The sequence below is a fragment of the Branchiostoma lanceolatum genome, chromosome 9 (assembly GCF_035083965.1).
Source record: "Branchiostoma lanceolatum isolate klBraLanc5 chromosome 9, klBraLanc5.hap2, whole genome shotgun sequence".
Lineage (NCBI taxonomy): Eukaryota > Metazoa > Chordata > Leptocardii > Amphioxiformes > Branchiostomatidae > Branchiostoma > Branchiostoma lanceolatum.
Window position 1 is genome coordinate 19,817,567 of NC_089730.1, and position 17,067 is coordinate 19,834,633.

Consider the following 17,067-nt stretch of genomic DNA (forward strand, 5'->3'; position numbering starts at 1 on the left):
TACATTCTGCTTTGTACCATTCTTTATTTTGTATCATTAGTAGTTGTTATAGATATATATAATGTGCTTCATGTATAATGTGCTTCATTATACATAGAGGAATTCCCTAAAGTATATCTGATTTAGAATAGTATAAACTGTAATTGTTGAATAATTATATGCTTAAGCATATGATGAATGATATATCTATTGTTTATTGTATCATGTATTATGCATGTTATTTTGCAAATAAATAAACAAACAATAGTCGATCACAATAAATCAATCTTTTATTCAGTTACATGTTTTGGTCCTGTTTGTGTTGCATGTTTAATTGAGTCGATGAGCAAGTTGGTGTGCATGTTAGTAAGAACGTAGCCTCCACCAGGCCTTTCTACTTGCGTGTGAATCGTAGAATTCGGAAGTACTGGTAGCATAGATACAATAATATGATAATAAAAAAGAGTGACATTGCCAGAAATTATATGCCGAAAGCATGATACATGTAGAAATCATACAGTTCATCCACTAAATTAAATATATCTAAAGAAAAAAAATAGTACCCAATGAAACCTAAACTTAAGTATACAAAGAAAGATAATTAAACAGCTAATAGAGTCAATTCCATGTCACCGAGAGGGTTTTCAGGTAATATTGCTAGTGAGTTCAAACAATTTTAGATAAAAGACTATTCAAGTCGAAATAGTTCTAAATTGTTCAAACAATCAAGAATGAAAGTTTGAACATGTTTGAACTTACTTATATATGTTGGAACTATTTGGAAAGTAATTGCACAAATATCTCTTTATTTAGAACAATTTTCAAACATCTATGTGATTGTTTCACTGTTCGAACATGTTGGAACAATTTGAATCATTTTTCAAATGGTAGATTTGGGTTATTGCCCCCATAAAAGTAGGTGCTAATCACACTCTGTTGCCTGCCTCTGTATATTTTTAGATTTCACGTCTGGACTTTTGTCTTCAGGTGTCTATGCATGGCACCCAGGCCTAATCCCCTATACTTTGAAGGGATGTGTGAATTGCCCTGTTCCCATCCCACTGACCCAGTTATACCATGTTGTTATGATGTTGGAACATGTAGGAACAAATGATCAACCTATTTTCCAACAGTTTCGAAAATAATACAAATAACATGTGCAATGTTAGAAATTTGTCTAACATCTTGGAACACAGCAGAAACTATTTAGAACATCACATGAATGTTGGAAATTGTTCTAAACAGTCACTTATCTCCCTTAGATTGTTACAAAGGTTTTACAAATGTTAGAACAAAAGGCAACAAACACCCTCTCGGTAATGTGGAATCGACTCTACTACGTAGCACGCCAAACGAAAGGCTTAAACCAACATAACAAGACAAGCAGAAAACTATAAAAGATAGAAAACCCCAAGCAACTACTAGATACACAAGATAATACGGTCAAATTTATAATAATAAGAATGAACATAAGTCAAACACTGCAGTTCAAGGCTCCATTTGGATAATTGCCAGCTTCATGTAGCCTCCTGCCTTAAATTTTCCCTAGAACAAAGTTTATAACTGACTGACCAAACTAACTTCGCACTTCCTCCAAATGTTTGTCAGTCATCAGTTTTGATCCTTTTTCCTTGCTGCAAAAAGTCAATTTTCCACATTTTTCTAGAGTTTCTCATCCGTACATGTACGTGCATTCATATTCGACCGTCAGGGTTGACATGTTGATCGCTCTGTACCCGTATACTTCACTTCTTAATCTTTCCACTGTGTCTGAGTTTGTGTCGGTCCAGATTGTATTTCCGTGCAGCAGAATAGTCGCACTTGTCACATTTGTACGGTTTCTCACCTGTATGTGTTGCCATATGTCTCTTCAGAAAATTTCTTACAGCCGTCCTATAGTCACACTCCCCACACATGTATGGCTTCTCTCCACTGTGTTTAACCATATGTCGGTCTAAATTACCTTTATGTGCAGCAGAATAGTCACACTGGTCACATTTGTAGGGCTTCTCGCCTGTATGTGTTCTCATGTGTATAGCTAGCTTAGCCTGGCTAGCAATCCTGTACCCGCACTGATTACACGTGCAGCCTTTCTCAGCAGTGTGTTTAACCATGTGTTGGACCAAACAGTTTTTCCAAGCTGACGAGAAGTTACACTGATCACACTTGAACGGTTTTCCACCACTGTGCTTTGTCATGTGTGAGATCAGTTGAGACTTTTCAGCCGCCATGAAATCGCACTCTTCACAGAAGAAGCGTTTTACACCACTGTGTAACAACACATGTCGGTTTAAGCATTCTTTCCGTGCGGCAGAATAGTCGCACTGGTCACATTTGTAGGGCTTCTCTCCTGTATGTCTCCTTTTATGTGTGTTTAGTTGAGACTTTGTAGCTGTCTTGAACCCGCACTCCTTACACACATGGGGTTTTGCACCAGAGTGCGTGAGCATGTGTCGATTTAGATTGCTTCCTCGTTTGAAAGAAAGGCTGCACTCTTTACATTTGTACGGTTTCTCGCCCGAATGATTTCTCATGTGAACAGTTAGAGTAGATCTGTAAGCCGTCCTGTAGCCGCATACTTCACACATGTACACAGACTTGTTGCTCTCTGGCCTCTCACCAGTGTGTCTTCGCACGTGTCGATCTAAGTTGTATTTCCGTGCAGCAGAATAGTCGCACTTGTCACATTTGTACGGTTTCTCACCCGTATGTGTTGCCATATGTCTTTTCAGAAAATTTCTTACAGCCGTCCTATAACCACACTCGCCACACATGTATGGCTTTTCTCCGCCGTGTTGGACCATGTGTCGGTCTAAATTACCTTTATGTGCAGCAGAAAAGTCGCACTGGTCACATTTGTAGGGCTTTTCGCCTGTATGTATTCTCATGTGTATAGCTAGCTTAGCCTTGCTAGCAATCCTGTACCCGCACTGATTACACGTGAAGCCTTTCTCAGCAGTGTGTTTAACCATGTGTTGGACCAAACTGTTTTTCCAAGCTGACGAGAAGTTACACTGATCACACTTGAACGGTTTTCCACCACTGTGCTTTGTCATGTGTGATATCAACTGAGACTTTTGAGCCGCCATGAAATCGCACTCTTCACAGAAGAAACGTTTTACACCACTGTGCAACACCACGTGTCGGTTTAAGCATTCTTTCCGTGCAGCGGAATAGTCGCACTGGTCGCATTTGTAGGGCTTCTCTCCTGTATGTCTCCTTTTATGTGTGTTTAGTTGAGACTTTGTAGCTGTCTTGAACCCACACTCCTCACACACATGGGGTTTTTCACCAGAGTGTGTGAGAACGTGTCGTTTGAGATTGCTTGCTTGTTTGAAAGTATAGTTACACTGCGTGCACTTGTAGGGTTTATCACCCGAATGGCCTCTCATGTGGACAGTTAGGGTAGACCTTTCACTCGCTCTGTACCCGCATACGTCACACATGAACAAGAGCACCTTTCTCACTGGTTGCTCAGAGTGCGTAAGCTTGTGTCGGTCTAAGTTGTATTTCCGTGCAGCAGAATAGTCGCACTGATCACATTTGTGCGTTTTTTCATGTGTATGTTTTGCAATAATATGTCTCTTCAGCCAAGATCTGTCCGTCGTCTTATAACCACAATCAGCACACATAAATGGCTTCTCCCCACTGTGCAGAAACAAGTGACGGTTTAAACTGGCTTTGTGTGCAGCAGAATAGTCGCACTGGTCACATCTGTAGGGTTTTTCTCCGGTATGTGTTCGCTTATGTTGAGCAAAGATTCCTCTTCTTGCCGTCCTGTATCCGCACTCTTCACATTCGTAGGCGTTCTCACCTGAATGCTTTACCATGTGTTGTTTCAGACTCCTTTTCCACGAAAATGAGGAATCACACTGATCGCACTTGTAAGATTTTTCGTCCCTATGCTTGCTAATATGCTTGACCAATGTACCCTTGTTAGTCGCCCCATAACCGCACTCTTCGCACATGTAGCGTTTCTTACGAGTTTGTTTAGACGATGACATGTTCCTTTCCTGTTACTGTCGTTGGGCCAGTAGATGCGTTACTAAGATTTTATACAGTTACGATGGGCAGAGTTTATATAGCGAGGATCTTTGCTTTCCGTGTTCCAACTTCACCTTCTGTGTTCTTGTGTCTGCTTCTCCTTGATGCTTGTTTTTCCCGGGATGAGTGTTCGGCGTCTCCACGACATCTAGGAAGCCCACAGGTTGTCTCGACAGGCAGTCCGTGCCTTGTAAGGAATCGCGCTAATTGAAAACACAGATGACCAGAATTATTACTACGTAAACACACCGGTAGCCTGGATGCCAGACCCAGCGTGAGGCGATACAGACCACTTCGGCCGGAAGAGCAACATATCTATTCTCCAAGCAGAGGAGTGGGTCCGGCTGGTTTTTGACGTGTTTTCTGTCAGACTTTCTACTTTGGCATGTCTTTTTATGGGTAAGTGACAAAGTGTAAGCCCGACGAAACGCCTGAAAACACGTCAAAAACCAGCTGTATCCACTCCTCTGCTTTGAGGGTACAAGAGTTCTAGCGCAAGATAACTCGTGGCTTTGTGACTCTCCAAGCAGAAGTTGGTAGGGAAAATCGTGAAGTTCATAACATATGCCTCGTTAGCATGGAGTCTAGCCTTCTCAGCTTCAGTCCGCTACCTACCCCTGGCGGGGAGCGGAGTTTGGGTTGCAGCTGGACTCTAGGCCTCGTTGACTTCGAAGTGCGGAAAATGGGGAATTTGATACGGTCATGATCTCCCCTCTCCCCCACCAACCTCTGCTTGGAGAGTAGGCAGCATGCCATCTCTGTGAGCGGGATGCTCCTAATGTAAATGAAAGTGGTGCCGAGAGTTTTTTGTGTGTGTTTAGGGTGGGGTGAAAAGGGTGTACCTTTCAAATATTGGGTTGCACCATCCCCCTTTTTATCTTTCAGGATTTTTTTCGTCTCGCGCGTTGGGTCAGTCTGGGCTCTGGCATCACCCAAGATCAAACAACACAAGGAGAAAACATTCTACATTATTTAAAACACAAATGAACACACAAGCTATCTAAGTACGACGTGTAAGGTACCAGGCTGCTTGAAACTCTTACAGTGAATAATGCAATTTGCTTTGTCAATTGGAATAATTTTGCACCGTTATCTCTAAAGTAACTCAAGCTCTGGCCCCTCCCAACGAAGCGTAAATTTTAGGTTACATGTACTTCACGAAAACCACCCTCTTATAGATGTGTAAAAATGGGCCTTGTATCGTTTCTTACTTGGATCATAATCATCATATTCATATAAAATGGGAAGGGAAATCTACTCCCAAGCCCCCACACCCCACCGAATTCACGAGGACTAAATTCTCAAAACGAATCACAAAGTCAAACGTAACGCTGCATCTAGGATAGCCGGAGACAGCATATATGTACTAGTTAGTCAACAAACCATTTAGTTAGCAGATATAGCATCTTACCGATCTGTGTGGGATGTTGTTTGGAAGAGTGACGGCTTGGAGAAAATGACAGCAGTGACACGCAGATTACAAAATGGCGGACAAGCGGATCGGCGTCTAGGTCAAAGGTCATCCACCTGATGACCATAGTCGAAACGCAGTCCATTGGGCAGTCCTTTTTTGTGCACTCCGTAACACATAATAAATCAAACACTCGAGTACTAGTACATTATCTAATAGCGTCCACTTTCTTACAGTCTACTGTTTACTTATACCTGCTGGTATCTCCTCAATCACTAGGAAAGTCAATCATTCAACACATTTTCAGCTTATACACATGCAACGGATAGCCTCCTTCGCAGAATTCCTATAACGGCGGCGTATATATATATATGGGGGGGGCAAGCTACACAACTCCCTTGCCGGCATTAGAGAACCTTGCCCCGGCCCCCCTCCCAATATATATATACGCCGCCGTTATAGGAAGTCTGCGAAGGAGGCTATGCAACGGAAAACTGGAAGTAAGAACCGTCTCTCCTGAAGTCGGATTTTGAGGAATTTTTCGACGAATTCCAGGGAATAGACGATCGAGTCAGTAGACTTTCGAATCGGAAAATCCATCCCCAGGAAAGCCAGCCCGAAAAGCCTTTTTTATACTACAGTAGTTGGAAAATGTATAAGACAAAGCGTAGCCGTCAGCACGGGGCGAGGTGCTAACTGTGAAAAGCCTTAAACTATGACTGACGTCAACAACTCAGAACTTGACTTGGGTGGAGGGGGTATATAGCATAGTATAGAATATAGTAGGCTTTTCAATTGCATAGAAGTATATATAACGAGCATCTTGCCGACGCAGGAAATAAGCTTTGCCGCCACCCCCAACACACAATAAAACAGTACACATGTAGGCATTTTCTTGTGCAAAGTTGTCTCTCTCAGCATTACAAGGACTTTGAACCTTTTACGATCTTAGCTTTGTGCAATACATCGGCAAGCCATTTGAATTCTCTCAGGTTGGCTCTCGTTGACTTGAGAGACGATAAATAGAAACCTACTTTGAATATCGCCAAGACAAGAATCCTAAACAAGTAAAAAAAAGGCTGAATATAAATGTAAAAACTACAATGAAACATGGGGTTCATTGTTAGGTCATTTAATAAAAGTTTAAACATTAGAAAAACTTAAGTACTGGTATTTTTGATAGTATAGACACACTACTATTGTTTCTGTGAGAACAAAGAGCAAGTGACATTGATAGAAATCATACAGGATAAAAAGATTCCATTAGATTAGATCCTTTAAGAAAAGATAGTACCACATGCAGCCTAAAGTATACGACGAAATGTTATAACTCAACAAATGCCTAGCGAAAGACATTCAAAGTACTACGTAGCATTTCATAAAACAAAAACAAGTAAACTAACATAGAAAGACTAACAGAAAGCTACAGAAGATAACAAACAGCAAGCAACAAGTTAATGCTGCCCAATTAGAATAATAAAAATAGAAACTAAGTAAAATATTAAAGTTCAGCGCAGTATTTCGACAATGACCAGGTTTGGGCCCGCACAGAGTTTACACCAGACTTGTTACATCTGTAGGATTCCTGACCCTAAAAACGTACTATCTTCGGACCTTCAAATGTTTATTGTCAAATGTGTCAGGTTTGATTTTTTTTCCTTTGTTGCAAAACGTCACTTATCTTACACTTCGTAAGATTCTTATCAGTACATGTTTTCACACACGAGCGGCAAGGTAAGTACCACTAGAGGCTTTGTTCATTTCACTTCTTAATCTTCCCACTGTGTCTATGTCCATTCTTGTGTCGGTCCAAGTTGTCTTTCCTCGCAGCAGAATAGTCGCACTTGTTACATTTGTACGGTTTCTCACCTGTATGTGTTGCCATATGTCGTTTTAGCCCAGGTTTGTGAGAAGTCCTAAAATCACACTCCAGACACATGTATGGCTTCTCTCCACTGTGTGTACGCACGTGGCTGTCTAAAGTACCTTTATGTGCGGCAGCATAGTCGCACCGGTCACATTTGTAGGGCTTCTCTCCTGTATGCTTTCTCATATGCACGGATAATTTCGCCTTGCTAGCAATCCTGTACCCACACTCTTCACATGTATAGCCTTTCTCATCAGTGTGTTTAACCATGTGTTGGACCAAACAGTTTTTCCAGGCTGACGCGAAGTGGCAATGATCACACTTGAACGGTTTCACACTACTGTGCTTCGCCATGTGTGAGATCAGTTGAGACTTTGCAGTTGCCATGTAATCGCACTCCTCACAGAAGTAGTGTTTTACACCAGCGTGTCGGTTCAAGCTTGTTTTCCGTGCAGCAGGATAGTCGCACTGGTCAGGCTTGTAGGGCTTCTCTCCTGTATGTATCCTTTTATGTTTAATTAGGTCAGTTCTTTTAGCTGTCTTGTATCCGCACTCCTCACAGACAAGGGGTTTTTCACCAGAGTGCGTAAGCATGTTTCGATTTAAATAAGATTTCTGAGCAAACGAAGAGTCACACTGTACACATTGAAAGGGTTTCTGGCCCGAATGATTTCTCCTGTGAACAGTTAGCGCAGACCTGTCAGCTGTCCTGAATCCACACATCTCACACATGTAGGGCTTCTCATCAGTGTGCGTACGCTTGTGTCGGTCTACGTTGTATTTGTGTGCAGCAGAATAGTCGCACTGGTCACATTTGAACGGTTTTTCACCTGTATGCCTCCTGATGTGCCGAATAATTGTCTTCTTTCGAGCTGCCCTAAAGCCGCATTCCCCGCACTTGTAAGGTCTCTCGCCGGTGTGCTTGGGCATGTGTTGCACTATACCGGCATTCGATGACGCTGAAAAGTCGCACTCATCACATTTGTAGGGCTTTTCTCCTGTATGCTTTCTCATATGCACGGATAGTTTGGCCTTGCTAGCAATCCTATATCCACACTCTTTACATGTGTAGCCTTTGTCGGCAGTGTGCTTAACCATGTGTTGGACTAGACAATTTTTCCAGGCTGACGAGAAGTCACACAGACCGCACTTGTACGGTTTTTCCTTACGATGTTTTGACATGTGTAAAATCAGATGCGACCTTCCAGCCGTCATGTAATCGCACTGATCACAAAAGTAGCGTTTTACTTCAGTGTGTATGAATACGTGTCGGTCTAAGTAGTCTTTCCGTGCAGTAGAATAATCGCACTGGTCACATTTGTAGGGCTTCTTTCCTGTATGTTTCCTTTTATGTAAGCTTAGTTGAGACTTCTTAGCTGTCCTGTATCCGCACTCTTCGCATGTGTAAGCATTCTCGCCAGAATGCGTTGCCGTGTGCTGTTCCAAATTACTTTTCCGTGTAAATGAGGAATCACACTGATCACACTTGTAAGGTTTTTCGCCACAGGCACTATGCTTGTTCATATGCTCGGACAATTTACCTTTATCAGTGGCCCCGTAACCGCACACCTCGCACGCGTAGCGTTCTTTATGAGTTTGTTTAGCCGATGCCATGTTTTTTCCTGTTATTGTCGTTGGGCCTGTCAGATGTTTTACTAAGATTACACTGTCAAATGTTAAAGAGGGTCATGCTTCCCGCGTACCCAATTTCGCCTTCCGTGTCCCCGTGTCTGCTTCTTGCTGAGTCTGATGTTTGTCTTGTTCTCAGGATGAGCGATAATCGTCGTCTCTACAACAGGAATCCCACAGGTTGGCTCGCCAGGCAGTCCGTGCATAGGGAGTCCCGCTAATTGAAAACACAGATGGCCAGAATTCTTAGTACGTAAACACACCGGTAGCCTGGATGCCAGACCCAGAGCAAGCGGGCGATAAGAAACCACATGCATATTCTAAAACTGGGATCCCAGCAGCTTCATAAACTTTCAACCAGGTAGGACATTAGCCCAAGCAACCCCCATCCCTCAACCCCCGATGGGATCGGAATCGCCCCACGCTTTGTGTCTGTCACACAGGCTAGTATATTTGCAGAGCCTGATTTGTTATGGGAATAATAGCCTGGAAGCCAGACCCACAATCTCTAAAATATTTTAAAGATTGGGGGTCTGGCATCCAGGCTGTGGGAATGAAACACCACAATAATAATGGGAAAACATTTGGAATAGTAACATCATAACATAACATAAGAGTATAAAACCTAAGTCTTGTAAGGGGGCGGCTTGCATGGAGTGCACCGTTATCTGTGACGGTATCAGAACAACTTGGCCCCTAGCCATTCAGGATCCAGTCAGGACAACTCGGCCCCTAGCCCAGGACTGACGGATGTGTACATAGTGGCTTCAGCCTTGTATCATTTCTATCTTGACTCATCACAGGAAATACCCACACCCATAGATTATATGGGGAAGTGGGAAGAGGCATCTTTTAAACAAACTGAGGCTCGTTACCAAATTACGTATCCCGCGACGCGACGATCTAAGATTCTCTAATCGAATCACACATGCACATTTTAACTTAACGCTGTATTTTTGGTAAATGAAGACAGCTAAGTAAACAAAACAACTTACATCTTACCGATTGGCGTGTTTAGATGGTTGGAAGGGTCAGTTTGCAGAAGAATGACAGTCGTAACACAGATGCTAAGATGGCGGACAAGCGCATCAGATGGGCGATCAGGTCAAAGGTCATGTACCTGATGACCCAGTTCAACTTGGGCGCTTTGATAAAAGTTTATTTAATACTGGGTTTGTTTTTACGGAAACGTCTGACTCCTTATTGGTGATGCTGTTCAGTTTTTTTTTCTTTTTTAGTTTTTTAATATTGCGTAATTCTCTGGCTGAATGTCTAGCAATTATTGACACATTCTAAGTATTGACGTTGTTGTTTATCTCATTTTTATTGCGTCAATACCTAAAGGTGATTATCTGCTATGCAAAACTAACAAACAAGCAAACATATATATATATATAGCTACGGCCGCGTGGCGCGTTGGATACACCCGATCCCTCGATCTCGGAAGTTAAGCAACGCGCGGTCCGGACAGTGCTTGGATGGGAGACCAACCAAGGACGTCCGGATTGCTGTAGCCTCACGAAGCTTTCCACGAAATCGTCTTCCGGGAGGGACGTAAAACGGGGGTCCCGTGCTCGAGGAGGTGCCTCGAACACGTTAAACAGCCTCATTACCCTACACATTGGGTACCTGCCTGTGGCACTGGCTGCAAATACACCTGATTATTATATCGCTGCTTACGATGCTTTCTCACGGCTGTGATATGCACTATGCAATATGTCGCCAGGGGGCTCTCTTACACAGCTGGTGTGAATCTTAACCTTTGACCCGTGATATTTTTTTTCCCCTCGCCATACTCTGATTGGAGTTGCAATATATAAATTTTTCTCACTTTTTGGCATTCTCAAACTTCATTTTTACCAAGAGGTATTGTAAATCGATAGGTAAGACCTTCCTTTTTCTATTGATTCCTTGGCTAGAACCAAAAGGACTGGGACTGGGGGTAAAATATTACTGTTATGTGTGAGCAAGGGGAGGTCAGTTTGAATGTGGGAGGGGGGCTATTAACCCAACCTTTGTCAACCTTAGTTAACATAGAACTGTCACAGTAGACTAAAAAACTATGTCGATTCCCATGTATTTGTTTGTCTGCAATTAGCCTTCGGGCATGAACTTGCAATAAAGTTATTATTATTAGAATTTGAATCTGTGTTTGTAAAGATTGTGATTTATTCCAGTTGCAAGTAACATCAGAATTAATCCATAGACTTGATTTGTTTTCTGTGAAGTTTTCGTTAGGCCAAATTTTTAAATTGCATGTAGTGTACACCACTGACCCTATTTGTGGGACTGATGTACTAGTAGTAGAGTGTGTCAAGAGGTCTCAACAGCTTTTTTCTTTTGTAGCTTTTCAATTTGACGCCATTTTTGTAATCAAATGTATCCGTCTTGAATATTCACCTTGAAGTTCAGCCAGTAGGTACCCTTTCGAGTTATGAGGCTGTGCCTAGTTTGGTGCTTGTAGTGGGCATGGTAGTTTCTTATCCGCTTCTATCCTTCCTTCCTTCCTTCCTTCCTTCCTTCCTTCCTTCCTTCCTTCCTTCCTTCCTTCCTTCCTTCCTTCCTTCCTTCCTTCCTTCCTTCCTTCCTTCCAGGTATCACTGATATCTTGAGCTTTATCAATATAGTTTACCACTTGAATACCAAGTCTCTTTTCTTTGTTCTCAGAAATGGACGAGCCAAACAGTGTGATCCATGTTAACGACATGGCTATTGGACAACTTGGGAATGATACAAACAACAAAGAGGACCAGACTACAGACACGGGGAGGCAGCAGAGAAAAGAATGCAAGATTCCATGTGAGGAAATGTGCAGTGAAGGCTCTTCTCAGTCTGATAATGGAGCACACAGTAGATCTAGAGAGGACCAGACAACAGGCACAAGAAGGCAGCAGAACAAGAAAGGGGAGAGTCCATGTGAGGAAACCCGCGGTGTCACAGGTTTTACCCAGCCTGATAACAGAACAGACAGCAGAGAGAACCGGACAGCAGACACGAGAAGGCAGCAGGACAAAGACGACAAAGACATCCCATGTAAAGAAGCAAGTGACACCAACCCTACCAAGCCTGACATAAATGCTGCATTCCATGCTACTTCTCAGAACAGTACAGTACAGAGGGACAAGCGTGTGAACAACTCTAAAGTAGATTCGCCCTTGTATGTTTGTGAACAGTGTGGGTACAGTACACATTCCAGTCGCATCCTATCTAAACATGTGAGTGAGCACAACAAAGCAAAACCCTCCAAGTGCGCCCCTTGTGACTTTTGTACAGTGAGGAAAGGCAAAGGTCGTTTAAACCTACATAAAACCAAGGAGGTCCTTAAAACTAAAAGGAGAGTCAGACAAGCAGGCCCACCCTATAAGTGTAAACACTGTGATTATACAACAGAAAAATACAATACTCTATATCAACACACACTCTCCATACACACTGGGAAGAAACCCTACATGTGTGGAGAGTGTGGATACAGGACAGATTATAAGCAGAGGTTGGTAATACATATGAGAACGCACACTGGGGAAAAACCTTACAAGTGTGGACATTGCGAATATTCTGCCACACATCATAACGCTTTGAAAAAGCACATATTGGCTATACACACCAACGAGAGACCCTACGTGTGTGAGAGGTGTGGATACAGGACGGCTCAAAAGTCGTCTCTGCGGACTCACCAGAAGTCTTACTGGTGTAGCGTCTTACTTCGGGAGGAACAAGAAGAGGAGGAGAGAGAGAAACTCTTATATGGATGATCAAATGACTAACTTAACTATGATGCAACTAAGACTGATACATTGCTGAACATTCATGTGTACAAATAAGAAGGACTTGATTTCTGTCAGTGCTTGAAATAGCACTTGGATACGCAGGAAAAACTGGAATTGTGCAGATATTTTTTATGTCTACCTTCAACCTGTACTGGTCCACTAAGGACAGGTGGCATACAGTAGTGGACATAGTATTGATACTGTGAGTTTTTATAACAGCATCCTTGAATGCTGCAGATTACATTAGAAACATAGTCTAAGCATTGTTTTAGATGGACCAAAAGACTAAGAAAGTGAGGTTATGTTGAATGTTACATCTCCAGTCCAGTTATGCAGAAAAAAATGTATTTTGAACCTTCTCTGCTAATATCCAGAATGGCTAACAGATCATTTCTATTCTTGTTATATATAACGTTATATATATATATACGGTAACTATAATGGGACAACAAAGGCAAACTTATTCATAATTGCAACCGAGAAGATCTTCAAATTAAAAGAAACATGTTGTTGCCAAACGTTTTATGTATTTAGAGCTAGGTGGAACATTGTATGGATCAGGGTTGTGAGCTTGATATACCAACTTATGAATAAAGGGTGCAACTCAGTCTGCCCAATTGTAATTCAATCTGTCGATCAGTGATGCATAGCTTCTGGAGATGCTGTTTACTAATAAACAAATAAACGCAAACATGTTTAAAATGTTAGCTTCTTCGCGCAAGTAATTATTGCACAGTCGGGCAGACGATCAAAATTACACAAAGGTCAAATATTGCTCTTCGGTGACCTTTTTTTCGCCTGGGTCATCAGGTACATTTGTGTGACCTTTGAACTACAGCAGGGTTGGTCCGCCATTTTGACAAATTTCTGTCTTTGCTTCTCTCGATTCCGACCAGATTTTTAGCATAATTATTAACACGTAGTACACCGCCGACAGCATAGAATAAGAGGTAAGGCCTTCATCTATTACCCGTCTTACCGTCTTGTGCTGAGACCGCAGAAACTTGTAGTCATGACTGCGTTTTTGAGGATTCGCTAAAATGGGGAGGGGGGCACCAAGCAGACGGTAAACAAATACGATAGAAACGCACTAAGGTTATCATTTTTATAAGGTCTGTTTTATGATACTTTTATTGTGATAACCTGCTTCACCTGATCCCAGCCAAGTTAGTATAGGACGACGCAAGTTATTGACTGTCACAACTTTCACAACTAGGTAGAGTCATTATTTGAATACCAGATACCCTCTGTGATAGTAGGACTTAAAGCGTGCATATCGATGAATGTCTGAATAACATATAACCTTAAAATCTTGCATACTTCTTATCTTTTTATAGAAAATGGAGGAGCCAACTTGTTTGTCTCCTGTTGAAGACCTGTCTTCTAGAACACCTGGGAACGAAGCCAGCAGCAGAGAGGCCGAGTCAACAGGCACAGAAGGGCAGCAGGAGGAGGAGACATTGGGTCCTAATGTGAGTTGTTACTGATGGCTAATCCCTAATTTAGGAGTGAGCAGTGACAGACCTTCCTTCAACGGCTCCTCGTATCTTTCAACAACATTTTGTTTGTTTATAGAGTAGCATAATTTGTTTTATAGATGCATGGAGGTTGGTTGGTTGGTTGGTTGGTTGGTTGGTTAGTTAGTTGGTTGGTTGGTTGGTTGGTTGGTCTACCAGTACCACACTATATAACGTCTCATGCATTGTGCCTGTTACAATTGATTGAGTGAGTGAGTGAGTGAGTGAGTGAGTGAGTGAGTGAGTGAGTGAGTGAGTGAGTGAGTGAGTGATAGGCTGTTGGATGGATGGCTTCATTCATTCCTTCATCCATTCATTCATTCATTGCATGATTGATTGATTGATTGATTGATTGATCTCTTCATGTACAGGGTTCACCTGAAGAACAGAAGAACGACCAAGTGGCAAAGGCAGCTCCTTATGCAAACAACATGTGTGTCACCTGTGGGTACAGCACAGCGAGCATGTCAGACCTGTACCAACACGTCAGGACACATAAACAAACAAACAAACAAACAAATACAAATACAGGTGACAAACCTCACAAGTGCTGCCTGTGTGACTATTCTGCAGCACAGAAAACCGCCCTGACCCAACACATGCACGTCAAACACACCAGCAAGAAACGTTACGTATGTGCAGAGTGTGGGTATACTACGCCATTCAAGTCTGTCCTCACCATGCATATGAGGAAACATACAGGCGAGAAACCCTACATTTGCCGGGAGTGTGACTTTGCTACGACACGCAAGGGTAACCTCGACCAACACATGTACAAACACACGGGAGAAAAACCCTACATGTGTGGGGAGTGTGGGTTGAGGACGGCTTGCAGGTCCCACCTGTATGTGCATATGAGAAAACACACCGGTGAGAAACCCTTCAAGTGCGACCAGTGCGACTATTCCGCGCCGAAGAGATCCCAGCTACAGCGCCACCAGCGTAAGCACGTGCCGTGGGAGGAGAGACAGTACGTGTGCGACAGGTGTGGTTACAGGACGGCGTGCAAAGAGCACCTGCCGAAGCATCAGAAGTCCTACTGGTGTAGCGTCGCTCTTCGTGAATATGAAGAGGAAGAGGAACAACAAAGAGGTGACTAAAACCTTACACTCCTGATCGGTGTGTTTGTTTTTGTCTTCAAGACAGTGACACAAATAAGCTTAGGCTGACACTTAATCTTTACTAAGAAAATGAGTCGTAAATTTGTGTAAGGGGATATGTAATGAGCAGCTGACAAGTTGCTGTGATGATATTCTGTATAAAGTTCTATAATCAGAACATGAGTATATACATTGTGTATTACTGTAAATGTAGAAATGTTTGCGGTGGTTTTATGTTCGCATTTTTTGCGGTAAACTCTTAAAACCACAGCAAACTTTGTGAATTCATTGCATTTAATGTTCTTTATCTATAGCTGTAAAAGACATTTTTTTTAAGTTTCCATACTTTTTCTATGTCACTTGTCTTGAGTTCTCTCTCATTGTCATATCTCCATATTCATAATGTTGCCAGAACTTGGGTATTGGTTGATATTTCAAATTTTTCCATTTTGGCTGGTACTTTAAAATGTTCCATCTTGTGACTGTGCGTGTTGTCTAATTGCCTCTAGTGCTAAACAAGCAAAGCCGTGGGATTCCTGGCCAAGAATCTCCCACTGGACATCCTGGGAACGAGACAAGCATTAAAGAGGGCCAGACAGAAGCACAGGAAGACACAAGCACAGGAAGGGAACGAGACAAAGAGAAGGAAAGGAACAGTGAAATTTCCTCCCAAGATGACAAACAAGACAGTGCAGAACAGATGGACACACATGTGGCAAACAGTCATGTTGATTTGCCCATGTACGTGTGTGATGAGTGTGGGTACAGTACAGAAACCCAGTCCAACCTGTCAAAACATATGCGAAAGCACACCAAAGGAAAACCTTACAAGTGTGACCAGTGTGACTTTTGTTGCAAGGGAAAAGTTGACTTTGACCTACACATGCGTAGACACAGGTATGAACAATCTCGGAGAGAGGCAAACAATTCAGGCAAAAGAAAAAAACGCTCAGGCAAAAAGCTGTTAAAGAAAAATTTAGAAAAACACCAGATAAAAGATTCTATTGAGAAACCCTTCAAATGGGTTGTGAATAAAAACATGCTAGAATCATCACAAATGGCCAAACACACTGGTGAGAAATCCTTCACATACCAGTCTCATAATTCTGCTGTGCAGAAAACGTCTCTAGAGCCTCATATGACTGAACACACTAGTGAGAAAGACTTCAAAATTTACCAATCTGGGTACTCTTCTGCAAATACAAACTCTCTCAAGCCACATATGGCTAAATACACTAGTGAGAAAACCTTCAAATGTGGCCAGTCTGACTATTTTTCTGTGCATAAGAACTTTTTCAAGCCACATATGACTAGACACACTGGTGAGGAATCCTTCAATCGTGCCCAGTCTGCTGCCCAGTCTGACATTTCTAGGGTAAATAATAACCCTTTAGAGTCACGCATGGCTAAACAGACTGCTGTGGAACTTTATATGTGTGGAAAGTGTGGGTACACTGCAGCTGAGGGATCGGACTTATCCAAACATCCATGTGTATTTCCTGTGTAATACTATACACTACGTCAGTTAGATCATATTGGCTAACACGACTGCCTGTCTATCTTTAGACTTATATATTAAAAGCTTCATCATAAGATTTGTGTCTTCTAAAGTTTTTTTGAATCTGTGGCGAAACTGATACAAAGGATAAAATAAAATGTTCTGTACCCATATCTAGGTTATATCAGGAGTCATGTACGATAGATCTAAGAGTTTGAAATAGGTGTTCTACTTGAAAGTCCATGCTCAAATGTA

General features: G+C 42.2%; 4 protein-coding genes across 4 annotated transcripts; 2 read left to right on the plus strand and 2 right to left on the minus strand.

Moving 5' to 3' along the window:
* Window positions 1-1,319: 1,319 nt before the first annotated feature.
* On the minus strand, window positions 1,320-5,553 carry LOC136442443 (zinc finger protein 845-like). Its single transcript, XM_066439305.1, has 2 exons — window positions 5,435-5,553; window positions 1,320-4,226 (listed from the first exon to the last, which is right to left on the minus strand). Exon 2 carries the CDS (start codon window positions 3,981-3,983, stop codon window positions 1,725-1,727), a length of 2,259 nt encoding a protein of 752 aa, XP_066295402.1. The 5' UTR covers window positions 3,984-4,226; window positions 5,435-5,553; the 3' UTR covers window positions 1,320-1,724.
* Window positions 5,554-6,565: 1,012 nt separating this feature from the next.
* LOC136442444 (zinc finger protein 845-like) lies at window positions 6,566-8,972 on the minus strand. The gene has a single exon (XM_066439306.1). It carries the CDS (start codon window positions 8,913-8,915, stop codon window positions 7,197-7,199), a length of 1,719 nt encoding a protein of 572 aa, XP_066295403.1. The 5' UTR covers window positions 8,916-8,972; the 3' UTR covers window positions 6,566-7,196.
* Window positions 8,973-10,705: 1,733 nt separating this feature from the next.
* LOC136442446 (putative zinc finger protein 66) lies at window positions 10,706-13,325 on the plus strand. The gene is made up of 2 exons (XM_066439308.1): window positions 10,706-10,813; window positions 11,598-13,325. Exon 2 carries the CDS (start codon window positions 11,600-11,602, stop codon window positions 12,680-12,682), a length of 1,083 nt encoding a protein of 360 aa, XP_066295405.1. The 5' UTR covers window positions 10,706-10,813; window positions 11,598-11,599; the 3' UTR covers window positions 12,683-13,325.
* A 712-nt stretch (window positions 13,326-14,037) lies between these two features.
* LOC136442659 (zinc finger protein 431-like) lies at window positions 14,038-16,907 on the plus strand. The gene is made up of 3 exons (XM_066439604.1): window positions 14,038-14,169; window positions 14,586-15,306; window positions 15,824-16,907. The coding sequence occupies exons 1-3, from the start codon at window positions 14,038-14,040 to the stop codon at window positions 16,819-16,821; spliced, it is 1,851 nt and encodes a 616-aa protein (XP_066295701.1). The 3' UTR covers window positions 16,822-16,907.
* The last annotated feature ends 160 nt before the right edge of the window (window positions 16,908-17,067 follow it).